The sequence below is a fragment of the Pelobates fuscus genome, chromosome 7, assembly GCF_036172605.1.
Source record: "Pelobates fuscus isolate aPelFus1 chromosome 7, aPelFus1.pri, whole genome shotgun sequence".
Taxonomy (NCBI): domain Eukaryota; kingdom Metazoa; phylum Chordata; class Amphibia; order Anura; family Pelobatidae; genus Pelobates; species Pelobates fuscus.
In genome coordinates this window covers 29,099,309-29,113,987 of record NC_086323.1, presented here as the reverse complement: position 1 = coordinate 29,113,987, position 14,679 = coordinate 29,099,309, and the positions used below count along the sequence as shown (strand labels likewise).

The 14,679-nt window shown below is 39.4% G+C and overlaps 1 protein-coding gene across 8 annotated transcripts in view; it reads left to right on the top strand.

Annotated features, from left to right (window-relative positions):
• Window positions 1–14,679, top strand: part of DOCK7 (dedicator of cytokinesis 7) — a 137,910-nt gene that overhangs the window by 6,489 nt on the left and 116,742 nt on the right. For all 8 annotated transcript variants that reach the window (XM_063427858.1, XM_063427857.1, XM_063427854.1 and 5 more), the window contains exons 2-5: window positions 11,816–11,912; window positions 13,634–13,809; window positions 14,134–14,202; window positions 14,534–14,663. In XM_063427858.1, the coding sequence (XP_063283928.1) occupies window positions 11,816–11,912; window positions 13,634–13,809; window positions 14,134–14,202; window positions 14,534–14,663 (472 nt within the window). The remainder of the gene's footprint in view (window positions 1–11,815; window positions 11,913–13,633; window positions 13,810–14,133; window positions 14,203–14,533; window positions 14,664–14,679) is intronic.

Sequence of the window (14,679 nt, the reverse complement as noted above, 5' to 3'; positions counted from 1 at the left end):
TTACAGCACTGTATTATCCCCTGAGGTCCCCTAGGACGAAGTCCGTCTCTGGGCATGTTGGAGGGACGTGTTTCGCGGTATCCAGTTGCGGTGTGCCGTGTCGGGTCTCCGGATCAGAGTGCCAGGGGTGCGGTGTGTCTCTTCAGATCTTTATTTTTATTCTTTTTATAGAGCTTGGTTGCTTCATCTAAGTGTTGCTTCTAAGTGTGTGTGTGGTTGGAGATATTCTGGAGAGTTTTACAGAAGCTTCAACTGTCTAAGAGCTGTGCTAAGAGTTCTTTTTTACTGTTACAGGTAAGATTCATCTGTAGGAAAAGGTTACTGACTGCACAAGGTTTGATTTCCTGTTGGTAATTATAAGGCATTTGATTGGATTAGGTAGCTACTTGCTATTGATTGCTATTTAAATTAGCTATTGTTTGCTAATAAGCAGAGGCCTACCCAGGTGTTAAACATTCCTAGTGGGAGGTGATTTTAGGAGTATATAAGGGTAGTTGTCATTAGCTTGGCTAATAGAGCTTGGTTGCTTCATCTAAGTGTTGCTTCTAAGTGTGTGTGTGGTTGGAGATATTCTGGAGAGTTTTACAGAAGCTTCAACTGTCTAAGAGTTGTGCTAAGAGTTCTTTTTTACTGTTACAGGTAAGATTCATCTGTAGGAAAAGGTTACTGACTGCACAAGGTTTGATTTCCTGTTGGTAATTATAAGGCATTTGATTGGATTAGGTAGCTACTTGCTATTGATTGCTATTTAAATTAGCTATTGTTTGCTAATAAGCAGAGGCCTACCCAGGTGTTAAACATTCCTAGTGGGAGGTGATTTTAGGAGTATATAAGGGTAGTTGTCATTAGCTTGGCTAATAGAGCTTGGTTGCTTCATCTAAGTGTTGCTTCTAAGTGTGTGTGTGGTTGGAGATATTCTGGAGAGTGTTGCTTCTAAGTGTGTGTGTGGTTGGAGATATTCTGGAGAGTGTTGCTTCTAAGTGTGTGTGTGGTTGGAGATATTCTGGAGAGTGTTGCTTCTAAGTGTGTGTGGTTGGAGATATTCTGGAGAGTGTTGCTTCTAAGTGTGTGTGTGGTTGGAGATATTCTGGAGAGTGTTGCTTCTAAGTGTGTGTGGTTGGAGATATTCTGGAGAGTGTTGCTTCTAAGTGTGTGTGTGGTTGGAGATATTCTGGAGATAACCTGGAGGTAATCCGAGGTATTCAGGAGGATAAATAAAAAGTTAAGGTTTGTTTGATTTAAATTATTCACCTCATTGGAATGGCAGACTTAGTTCAGTGTAATAGTTGCTTTGCATTTGTTTCACGTTCCACTTTTTGGAGGTTTGGTTGTTGTCTAATCTGTAGACAGTTCTCTATTTTGCGGCAGGAGATTGTATTTTTGAAGTCTGAGATTTGCAAATTATCTGGTAAACAAACTGCTGGAACTGCTGCAAAGCCACTGCCGCAGAGACATACTAGGAATGGCAGATGGATTACTGTAGGATCTGGTAGACTTGGAGTTGTGGATAAAAGGCATATTGCACAGTCTGTTGCTCTACATAATTCATTTTCTGCACTTTCAGAGTGTAGTGGTGTCGTGGAGAGAGGCACTGAGGCTAGTGGTGTTGTGCAGAGAGGCACTGAGGCTAGTGGTGTTGTGCAGAGAGGCACTGAGGCTAGTGGTGTTGTGCAGAGAGGCACTGAGGCTAGTGGTGTTGTGCAGAGAGGCACTGAGGCTAGTGGTGTTGTGCAGAGAGGCACTGAGGCTAGTGGTGTTGTGCAGAGAGGCACTGAGGCTAGTGGTGTTGTGCAGAGAGGCACTGAGGCTAGTGGTGTTGTGCAGAGAGGCACTGAGGCTAGTGGTGTTGTGCAGAGAGGCACTGAGGCTAGTGGTGTTGTGCAGAGAGGCACTGAGGCTAGTGGTGTTGTGCAGAGAGGCACTGAGGCTAGTGGTGTTGTGCAGAGAGGCACTGAGGCTAGTGGTGTTGTGCAGAGAGGCACTGAGGCTAGTGGTGTTGTGCAGAGAGGCACTGAGGCTAGTGGTGTTGTGCAGAGAGGCACTGAGGCTAGTGGTGTTGTGCAGAGAGGCACTGAGGCTAGTGGTGTTGTGCAGAGAGGCACTGAGGCTAGTTGTGTTGTGCAGAGAGGCACTGAGGCTAGTGGTGTTGTGCAGAGAGGCACTGAGGCTAGTGGTGTTGTGCAGAGAGGCACTGAGGCTAGTGGTGTTGTGCAGAGAGGCACTGAGGCTAGTGGTGTTGTGCAGAGAGGCACTGAGGCTAGTGGTGTTGTGCAGAGAGGCACTGAGGCTAGTGGTGTTGTGAAGAGAGGCACTGAGGCTAGTGGTGTTGTGAAGAGAGGCACTGAGGCTAGTGGTGTTGTGAAGAGAGGCACTGAGGCTAGTGGTGTTGTGAAGAGAGGCACTGAGGCTAGTGGTGTTGTGAAGAGAGGCACTGAGGCTAGTGGTGTTGTGCAGAGAGGCACTGAGGCTAGTGGTGTTGTGCAGAGAGGCACTGAGGCTAGTGGTGTTGTGCAGAGAGGCACTGAGGCTAGTGGTGTTGTGCAGAGAGGCTTGGTGAGGCCTAATAGAAAGCAGTTGTTGGTGGGGGATTCCATCATAAGAGGTGTGGAGATGGACAATGGTGGTCTTGTGAGGTGTCTTCCCGGAGCTACTGCTCACAGAGACAGGAGACGTATCGGTAATATTGTTAAGCAAGCAAAGCAGGAAGGGGAATTGGATGTACTTGTCCATTTAGGGACAAATGACTTGGCTTGCAATGAGGTTTCAGAGGTTAAGGAAGTTTTTAGTGTTTTTGCCAATGATATACGGCAGGTTGCTTCCACATTGTCATTCTCTGAAGTTCTGCCTGTGCATAACACTCAGAATGACAGGCGGATGCGTATTAGGGACTTTAACTTGTGGCTTGGTGAATGGTGTCGGGAGCAAGGATTTGGCTTTATTGCTCATGGTAGCTCTGTTTGGAATGGAAATAAACTGTACAAAAAAGATGGTTTGCATCTTTCTCAAAAGGGAACAAATGTTCTCAGTGAGCAGTTCAGAGGTTTTGCTAGGATGTATTTAAACTAGGAGGGGGGGGCAAAAGGGTGATAAAACATCAATCCAATTGTCCCCCAAAACAAGGACAGAAGGTGCCTGTAGCAAGTGTGTTAAAAAATGATAAGCTTAGAGTCATGTCTACAAATGCTCGCAGTTTAGGGAATAAGATCCATGAACTTGTGGCAATAATGGCAACTGATAGTGTAGATTTAGTCGCTGTTACTGAGACATGGTATAATGAGAAAAATGACTGGGACATAGCAATACCAGGGTACTCTTTATATAGAAAAGACAGGGAAGGCAAGAAAGGGGGAGGGGTGGCCCTGTATGTAAAGAATAGCATAAAATCTAGCCTAATAAAGGTTAGTGAGGCGAACATAGTCAGTTTGGGTTACGCTAGAATTTGGTAATCACACAGTAACTCGTGTAGGTGTGATTTATAGGCCCCCAGGACAAATTGAAGAGTTAGATAATCTACTAGTTGAAGAAATAGCTAAAATGACAATGAAGGGGGAAGTTATCATCATGGGTGACTTTAATCTTCCTGATATAAATTGGAAAACAAAAATAGCTACTTGTGCCAGGAGCACACATATTCTAAACTCCCTACTGGGATTGTCTCTAAAACAAGTCGTTGAGGAGCCAACTCGTAAAGAGGCCATACTAGATTTAGTGTTAACAAATGGAGATTTGGTATCAGATATTACTGTAGGTGAAAGTTTAGGATCCAGTGATCATCAGTCAGTGTGGTTTAATATAAGAACAGTGACTGAGTCACACCACACAAAAACAAAAGTTTTAGACTTTAGAAAAACAGACTTTTCCAAAATTAGAATATGTGTAAAGGAGTCATTATCAGACTGGAGCAATTTAAATGGAGTCCAAAAGAAATGGGATTATTTAAAAGTTGCACTACTGAAGGCAACAGAAAATTGCATTAGGCTTGTCAGTAAAAGCAAAAAATTCAAGAAACCACTGTGGTACTCCACAGATGTAGCCAAAATAGTAAAAAACAAAAAGTTAGCATTTAGTAATTATAAAAAAAACCAGAGTGAGGAAGATAGAATTACCTATAAGATTAGGCAGAAAGAGGCTAAGCAAGTTATAAGAGCTTCCAAATCACACACAGAAGAGAAAATAGCACAGTCAGTAAAAAAGGGGGACAAAACCTTTTTTAGATACATAAATGAGAAAAGAAAAGTAAAACAAGGATTAGTTAGATTAAAAACAAAAGAAGGAAGGTATGTAGAAGAGGATAAAGGTCTAGCTGACTGCCTCAATGAATATTTTTGTTCTGTATTTACAGATGAAAATGAAGGAAAGGGACCTCAGTTAAGAAAAAGGATAAATGAGTCATTTATTACACGTGAGTTTACAGAGGAAGAGGTTCTATTTCAACTGTCAAAAGTAAAGACAAATAAGTCAATGGGACCTGATGGAATACACCCAAAGCTATTAAAAGAGCTTAGTGGTGTACTAGCAAAACCATTAACAGATTTATTTAACCAATCATTGATAACAGGAGTAGTCCCAGAAGATTGGAAGTTAGCGAATGTTGTGCCCATTCACAAGAAAGGTAATAGGGAGGAGTCGGGCAACTATAGGCCAGTAAGCCTAACTTCAGTAGTGGGGAAAGTGATGGAAACCATGTTAAAGGATAGGATTGTTGAACATCTAAAAACACATGGATTTCAAGATCAGAGACAACATGGGTTTACTTCAGGGAGATCATGCCAAACTAATCTTATTGATTTTTTTGATTGGGTAACTAAAATTATAGATCAGGGTGGTGCAGTAGACATTGCTTACCTCGATTTCAGTAAGGCTTTTGACACTGTTGCACATAGAAGGCTTATCAACAAACTACAATCTTTGAGTTTGGATTCCAATATTGTTGAATGGGTAAGGCAGTGGCTGAGTGACAGGCAACAGAGGGTTGTAGTCAATGGAGTATATTCGAAGCTTGGGCTTGTCACCAGTGGGGTACCTCAGGGATCTGTACTTGGACCCATTCTCTTTAATATTTTTATTAGTGATATTGCAGAAGGTCTTGATGGTAAGGTGTGTCTTTTTGCGGATGATACTAAGATATGTAACAGGGTTGATGTTCCAGGAGGGATAAGCCAAATGGAAAATGATTTAGGTAGACTAGAAAAATGGTCAGAGTTGTGGCAACTGACATTTAATGTGGATAAGTGCAAGATAATGCATCTTGGACGTAAAAACCCAAGGGCAGAGTACAGAATATTTGATAGAGTCCTGACCTCAACATCTGAGGAAAGGGATTTAGGGGTGATTATTTCTGATGACTTAAAGGTAGGCAGACAATGTAATAGAGCAGCAGGAAATGCTAGCAGAATGCTTGGTTGTATAGGGAGAGGTATTAGCAGTAGAAAGAGGGAAGTGCTCATGCCATTGTACAGAACACTGGTGAGACCTCACTTGGAGTACTGTACACAGTACTGGAGACCCTATCTTCAGAAGGATATTGATACATTAGAGAGAGTTCAAAGAAGGGCTACTAAACTGGTTCATGGATTGCAGGCTAAAACTTACCAGGAAAGGTTAAAGGATCTTAACATGTATAGCATGGAGGAAAGACGAGACAGGGGGGATATGATAGAAACATTTAAATACATAAAGGGAATCAACACAGTAAAGGAGGAGACTATATTTAAAAGAAGAAAAACTACCACAACAAGAGGACATAGTCTTAAATTAGAGGGACAAAGGTTTAAAAATAATATCAGGAAGTATTACTTTACTGAGAGGGTAGTGGATGCATGGAATAGCCTTCCAGCTGAAGTGGTAGAGGTTAACACAGTAAAGGAGTTTAAGCATGCGTGGGATAGGCATAAGGCTATCCTAACTATAAGATAAGGCCAGGGACTAATGAAAGTATTTAGAAAACTGGGCAGACTAGATGGGCCGAATGGTTCTTATCTGCCGTCACATTCTATGTTTCTATGTTTTGCAAAGCATTTTTGATCAATTTGTTGTGTAGACCATGAATTCCACAGTCTGACTTGCACAATGATGTATTGATTCCCGTGACTATACGGCATTTGTTGTCTAGATGCTTTGTTCGTGATATTAGGGTAATAGCCAGTAGGCAATTTTAGGCACTTTGCGATTTAATATTTCTATTTTTTTTTTTTTAAATGTATTATTAATTTTATTTTTTAACATTGCATACTGGAAGCATTAATACATTATTTTATAATAACAGGGTTTCTTTTTTTTCTTTCAGTGATATATGTTTGGATAAAATAAAGATATAACACATATGTTTACCGTGTCGAATTATCTTTTTTTTTCTGTAACATGAAAGGCATATGGTGACTTATGTTATTTGCTATTTGTTTGGGTACATAAAGAGAGGCTTTTGTAAAAAATTTATATTGCTTGTATTATTACACTGATGTACGTAGTGTATTTATGAGCGTGGTATTTCCCCAAACTATAAAAGACTTTTTAAAGTTTTCTTTCGAACACAATTTTTGTGAACTCAGTAACAAACAAATATTTTTTCTATTTTTTATTTTTATTTTTATTATTTTTTTTTTTGTGCATGATGTGATCATTTGATACAATCGAATAAAAATCATACATGGGGAGGGAAAAAAAATCGAGCATAGAAATAATGTAACATCTCATTAAATCTCCTCCATTATCCTACTCATGATTACATTGATTACATTTTGTTACTAAACGATAATTTTTTTATTCACATCCCAAAACTGATTTAGATTTCTGCAATGAGGATCCAATATGAACTTTGCATTTCTTCTGGTACTTGTGATAATAGATTCATGTTTACCACTCTTGCTGCTGTTGGTCCACATGATCGTACATGCTACTCTAGAGCTTAATAGGTTTTCCTATAATTTCTACAGAAATCTGCACTTTAATAATGCTACTAATCTAGCATCCTGACAGCTGTCACCGATTACTTTTGTGCCGTAGCACAAGGCCATGTTTCTCTATGACAAGCGTTACCAGGCCAGCGATTGGCTGTGCATGCACCCTGTACCTTGTATTGCTCAAAACTGTCCGTGAGGTTTGTTGTTACATAGGAAATGTGGATCGTTGACACGATAATTGAAAGTTTTAGGCCTCGATAATCAAATTATCAAAAAGTTACATCTGAGCTGTTTTTTGCAACTCTGCTCTTTTACTTTTTTAACAGCTTTAAAAACAAAACAAAAAACACATTTATTTAGAATGTCCTTTTACATAGTTACATAGTTAGATAGCTGAAAAGAGACTTGCGTCCATCAAGTTCAGCCTTCCTCACACCTGTTTTTTGCTGTTGATCTTTAGTAAATATGTCCCGTCTCCCCAGTCCCTTATAGTGAAGAAAACCCAAAGATCTTAAACACACCAGGAATCCAGTGCCAGACGAAGGTTTGGCCAAGACCTGTCTGATGCCGCCACTCTCTCGTGTGGTATAACAAAATGCCTATCATAGAGCCTTTAAAATATACTTACAAAAATAAAAAAATTATATATAACAATGCATGGAGGGAGTGCACAGAGGGAAGATATCTAGGCTTCCCTGTGACAAACTACCATTTGCCACTGGGCATTGGAGAGGACTGATTGCTAGCCTCCTGCCCTGCGACTATGGCCCTGGGATGGATTGCACTTTAAGGAACTGAGTTGGGGCTTATGGACTTATATTATGCTGTTTCTGGCCCTTTAACTGTTTTGTACAAAGGATTGGTACTTCGATATGGCACTTCGGATACAGTCGAAGTGGCCGCCATTGGACAGTCGAACACGTGGCTGCGGCCATTTTAATGCAGTCGAACGCGGTCAGCAGTGTGTGCCGTCAAATCCCTGGAACGGAAATCGGCCACACATTTAAACGAACACCGCTGATCTGTACCTTCCCCTGCACTTCGACACTGCGGCTGGAGACTAAGTCCCGTTCGAAGATTCGAACACACGTTCGAACGGGACTTTGTCATTTTGGGTGTAAAATAGACCTCCAGTAGACAATTGAACACCACGGAAACGCAACCCCGGTTTCACTTCGACAGAAGTCGAAGTGCGTTCAATGATTCGAACGCCGCCTTCGGATGGGACTTTGTTATTTTTCAGGGCAGAAATAGACCGACCGTACAGCCTGAATCTGTAGAACTGTTTTGGGCATGCAAACAGGCGTGCAGTCGGTCCAAAGAGACTTTTTTTCATATCTCTGGAACCACTGAACCGATTGGTACGAATTTTTTATATATTTGTCCCCAAGTTGTGTTGTTCATAAAAATATAAGTTTTATTCCTGTGTGATGAAAAATCATAAAGTTATAAAAATGCATAAAAAAGTACAAGTTTTAGCTTGGAGATAATTGAGTAGATACAGTAAGAAACTCCATTATCTCCCAAGCAGAGGGAAGGGAATCTGTGGGATGTAACCGTTGTCTGATTGGTTAATGCCTAATTGCCTGTGGGCGTCTCCCTTGCAGGGGAGCACTGCATAAAAGCAGAGTACCTGCCATTAAACATCAGTTCTTTTTGACCCTCAACACGTAGTCTTGTCTCGTGATTGTAGGGGACAGCTATATTCACACTGGGGATTGCTATGCTCTGCATACTCCCTTGGGCTTCATTCACTTGGCTCTTCTAAGAGCTTGTTCCTGTTACGCTCTCCTTGGAGGAGAGGTCTTCCCCACACGGTCCTGGAGGACAGAAGCTGATCCAGGGTGGACGGAAGACGGCGAGGCTCCAGTTAAGCTACGGCGGTTGTGGAGTCTGCGGTGGTTGTGGTGTCCAGTGCGGTGCTTGTGGTTCTCGGCGCAAGCTAGGAAGCGTCCATTAACGGAAGGTATCCGTTACATTCCCCATGGAGGCACGCTACCTGCAAGGGTAGAAGCATACCATGTCTGAAACATGCAATGCACACTGACAAAGACTTTTGTTTGCACAGATTTGAGATTGGGCACCTGGGACAGAGTTCGTGGCTGCCTAAATCACGTGTGCCTCAGATTCAACTAGCCCCTGCCACAAAAGTGCAGATAATTCTGAATGTGCAGTGTTTCTAGCAGATGTGGTCGTGGTGGTTGGAATAACCCTTGAAACTTTTAAGTTGCTGAAAATTTTGACTTTCTGTGACATCTATTCTCTTGCCGAGCAACTCCGTTCAAGTCTTTGCCTCCCAGAGTAACCTCTACCTTACATACCTGTCTCTTGCTCTCTCCTAAAGGGCAGCACTTTACTTTCTCATCCAGCTCTGATTCACTCCCACCTTATTTGATTGCTATTTCCTGTCCTAATGTGTTTAATACCCCACCTCCTACAGACTGTAAGCTCGTTTGAGCAGGGTCCTCGTCAACCGATCGTTCCTGTAAGTTTTTTTTTTTAATTGTCCTATTTATAGTTAAATTCCCTCTCTCATAATATTGTAAAGTGCTACAGAATCTGTTGGCGCTATATAAATGGCAATAATAATAATAATTAAACTTCTAGTATCTGCTAAACAACTTGTGTCAGTAACTCGTGCTGGAGAATCTCAGGAGCTCTTTGTCCCTGAAATGAAAACAAAGGAAAAGGAATGTTTTCTTTTTTTGTGTGTTTTTCATAATTTTTAAAAAAGAAAAATTCTCTCTTCATAATGCTTAAGAAAAATGAGCATTAATTTAAGCCTTGAGGTCCCTTTAATTAAGGCATATGCCAGTTTGGAGAATTTGCAGATTATGATGAGTCTGGACCTACAAGGAACAAAGGGTTTTGCAGAGTCGGAGATAAATAATCAGCTTTCTTGTTTCTGTTTCAGCACTCCCTGTTCGTAGGCAGGTCAGGAGAAAGGCATATTTTGAACCACTGGAAAGTCTCTCTGTCCCAGTAACTAGGGTTGCGTTTATAGGCGTGTGTTTGGCTCAGTGTGGTTATCTCTATTTTATAATGGTACCGTGGTCACATTGGTATCGAACAAAGAACTATTCAGTCATTTGCAAACAACTCACAATGAAGCCATTAAAGATTTTTTTTTTCCTTTTCCATTTTACGCCACAGCTTAATTAAATTTTTTTGTTGTGTGTACTACAAGTTATCAGAGGCATAAATAACTTTTTATTATTTCTAATATATAAATATAATTTTTTATTTATGAAGCACCAATATATCCGTATCATCTGTGAAGAAAATCATATAAAAAATATTGCAAAGTACGTAGAAAGAAGAGGTGACGAGGGCCCTGCTTCTCAATCTAAGTACCGTAATAAATATAAAAAATGCTCACACAGTATAACTAAGCACTCTGCACTATATACTCTATGTGTGTATTTTATATATCATTCTTGATTATATATCTCCACTCACAGACTCTTTATTAATCCTGTACTGTCTAACTTACCTGATTATACCAATAATTGTTGGAACTTTATGAATGCCAGTTATAATAATAATATCTCTTCCTTACACTTCACCTTTATAAATGTATGTATTGATTTTGTGTGGTTTTATAGAGGACAGCAATTGATTTTGTCTCGTTCATATACATACTTTTTTCAAACAAGCTATGCTCCATCCATTTATCCAGTCTGCACTGTTTGTTTTTTATTTTATTTATGTTTTGTTCAAGTCTCTCTCTCTCTCTCTCTCTCTCTCTCTCCCTCCCTCCCCTTTATTTTTCTAAGTGTACTAGCAATAGACTAGTAATCCAGCATTAATTTACTTATTAAGACATTATTTTACTATACAGCTTAGTCTCTGTCATATAGAACAGTTTTATACTGATGGACCATAAACACAGTACTTTATGGAGACAGCAGTGATTCCTGGGAGTTGTAGTTTAGTTGCCAGCTTTCTTTTGTAGAAAGCTAATAATTGAACTATAATTCTCAGAAACTGTTATGACTTCATGTACAGTAGTATTTTCAGAGAAAAAAAATGGGGGAAATGATGATGTGGGGGGGACAGAAATTATGGGATTATTGAGCAAATTAATTTGGGGAAGAAAAGTAAGATTAAATAAAATAATAAAAAAAAAAAAAAAAAAAGGTGGAGGGCCTCATCTCAGACCTGTACAGCTACTGGAGCTATTCCACAACCCATCTAGGGGCGTTCCTGTTTACTGGTATCCCGCCATACCCATATGATGTAATTTACCCCCTGGCCCGGATCGCAAGTTTATTCCTTCAGCTCCAGCTATTAACAGTATTAAAAATTGGGTGATTCTCGAGCAAGAATTGTTATGCATGGTTGAAAATGGTAAATTGCATTTGTTAAACATTTTTAGTGGATAGTCAATACTCTGTTAAACATAGATCTGCACACCAGTCAATACATAAGACTTGCTTTTCCCACAGAAATCTCAAATCTGCAGTCATGTTACTACTGCCGTGTATTGACTATCCACTGACTTCAGGTGGAAGGGGTTTCCAGTCACTATTTTTCCCCACCATAACTTTCTTGGTTTGTGCTAAACATTTTTATTATGTGTTTGTGAAGTCACACCGTGCATAAAGAATGAATAAAAACAAACAAACAAAACAAAAAAAAACAACGAACACACACCCAGGATAAGTAACTGTAACCTAAGCTATGTTTTTAAGTGTTAGAATTGTCTCTGCAGTTTTGAACATGTGTTTTAACACTAGTAACATTGGAGGTCTTGCTTGTTTCATGCAGGTTAAATTTAATGTTAACACTGATAGTAAGGTTTTTTTTGTTTTTTTTCTAAGGGACAAACAGTAGATCCCCAGCTATTGTAGAATTATGATACTTTGTCAGCCTTAGCAGTGTGTATTTATATGTTTATTTGTCTCTTTGTGCAGGACTGTGGCTGCCGAAGTTCGAAAACAAATTTCTGGGCAATATGGATCTCCTCAGCTCCTCAAAAACCTCAATGTTGGAGGGTCACACCATGCCTCAGTATGTTCTGTTAATATTCGAGACATATCATAAACAGAAGCCTAATGTGGTATTTGGAAATGTCATTTAAGAAAAATAGCGTACGAAAGAACAAGTTAATATTTGCTTGAGAAATGGAGAAGTAAAAATCGGGTTTTTTCCATAGCATCAGCAGTTACAGACAAATGATGATTTAAGTATTGTTTGTCCCCTACAATTAAAGATACATGAGAAAAGAGAAAATCCAGTCTACCATTATATAACTATAAAAATATAGGCATTCATTTCAAATGATCACAGTCTGTTAGAATAACCTTTCAATGTTTTTTTATCCACAGAAATCACCATTAAAGTCTATGGGAATTTTTGTAGATAAATTATGTATAAAAACGTTTTTCTAGCAGATTGTTGTTCTTTAGGTAGCTGTGCACTCATGTTGTACTTTTATAGTAGATACAGAACCGGCATTACCATGCCCAGAGCATCTTGGGAAGATGGCGGTGTTCATACCCAAAAGTGCCGCATATCTAATTGTGTTTAAATGTTTATCTCTGGTGCACTTTTCACTCCAATAAACATTTGTTAGAGTAAGGGAAGGTATTGCAATGCTTTAATATATAGTTGCAGATTAACACACATCATTTAGGGTATGTCAGCAGTTGTAAATGTCTGGTTTTTTTTTCATGTAAATATGCTTGCACCTCAATTCTGATACTGTGACTGTGTTTCTATTTTGACTGAATTAGGGTAGACATATGCAGTGCACATACATACATACATGATAAAAATTAGATTAAGAGCACAATAAAGCAAAACCGTCGTATTTTATAAACACACCATATTCAGTTATTCTCTTGTAGGACAGCGCATATTTAATTGGTTCTATTACTGTAGATACCTCACACATTGCAATACTTTAGGTATAATTGTTTCTACTGCTACTGCTACTGCATCGTTCATAAAATTATTGTTTTTTTGTTTTTTTTGTTTTTTTTTAATTCTTTATTTTTTCTTGACACGACATGTTACATACATAACCTTGCACAGAGTACACATGGGTTTGCATGTTGCATACATGGGTAGACAGAGAGTAACATGTACTTAATGTATTCCTGCCCCTGACAAGCCGTAGGCTCCCTAGGTTTACTTTGTGAACACGTTTTCGTTGTGTACAGTATTATGGGGCTGCTCCCCATTAGCCTACAGAACTGTATCCTTGGTCATTGCGACCCAATTAATGTCTTGCTAGTGTTGGGTAAGTTGTACACCTTGCCCACGGCAAGTCATAAGGTGTTGTGACGGCCTATACCGCCGCTTCCCTCTTCCGAGTTGTCCGTTTGCCATATGTTCTATGTGTCTGTTCCCGTGAATGCCTGACGTTGGTCAAATTTTTTAATATAGCCCAGTAGGCTTGGAGAAAAAGAAAGAGATTGGAAAAAAAAAAGGGGGTGGGGGGTAGAGGGGGATCCGCTGCCGGTGCCGGTAAGTTGTCATCGGTGTCTGGTTGTGTGTTAGTTACTCAGGTTGGAGTTTTCCCAGGGTTCCCAGATCTTTTGAAACATTTTTTGGGTACCCCTTATTCTAGCTGTCAAGTCAAATTATTCTGTTTTATATCTTTCATAGTTCAAAAACAGTAAGTAAAAAGAAGAGAGACTTGTAGCCGTTTGTTTTTGTAGAATATGTTGTGGGCTCTAAGATCTGTAAACTAGCTCACATTTGCTTGATGCTGTCCTTTATGTCAGGTTCCTCTCACAGAAGTGGTGGACCCAGTCGATTTTGAGGATTATCTCATCTCTCACCCAGTGACTGTTGACTCTGGTCCTTTAAGGGATCTGTATGAATTTCCTCAAGATGACATTGAGGTTGCATACACACAGAGGGAATGCCGGACAATGGTATCGTCTGTGCCAGAAGAGAGGTAATATTCAGTGTTTTTTTTATATATTTATTTTGGGCAATAGAGTGTTCCTTTAAGGAGGTACTTTCAAGATCATGATCGTTTGGAATCGTCCGCTAGTACAGGGAGATTGAATATTAGTCTTTTTCAGCTTGATTAACATTTGTGCCATAAACGTTAACTGATTTTGTAGAAAAATACATCTAGGCAGTTCTCTAACATGGGTTTCATTGTTTGACAGCTCTCTGATACTTGTTTTTAATCTTTCATATTCATATCTGTTTTATTTGTGTTCAAATCAACTGGTATTTTGATGTCAGTCAAAATTCTATTTTCTTTTCTTAGTGAGATGGATCCACATGTCAGAGATTGCATACGGAGTTACACAGAAGATTGGGCCATTGTCAACCGGAAGTATGTTTTGGAGAATCTAGCAATTGTTATAAGTTCGAATTAATATTTGTCTTAATTCCCTCATTCTTTAAAGGAAATAGTGTTCTGAATTTATTGTCAAATCGAACCATTCCAGAGCACTATTTGTTTTATTTATATATATATATATATATATATATATATATATATATAATAACTTCAGTAGCTTTATAAGATAAAGTAAATAAAACAGTTACATTGTCTTCATTCCTTGCTACACTATTAAAAACAATATGTCATATGTACTGGTAAGTCATCTGTTTTTTTTGTTTTATTCACTATTTTATGATTTGGTTTGACTTTGGTTTAACAGGTACCAGAAATTGGGAACGGGATTCAATCCCAACACACTAGACAAGCAGAAAGAGAGACAGAAAGGCTTACCGAAGCAAGTGTTTGAGTCGGATGAAGCTCCCGATACCAGCAGCTATCAGGATGAGCAAGTATGTGTTTGTGGAT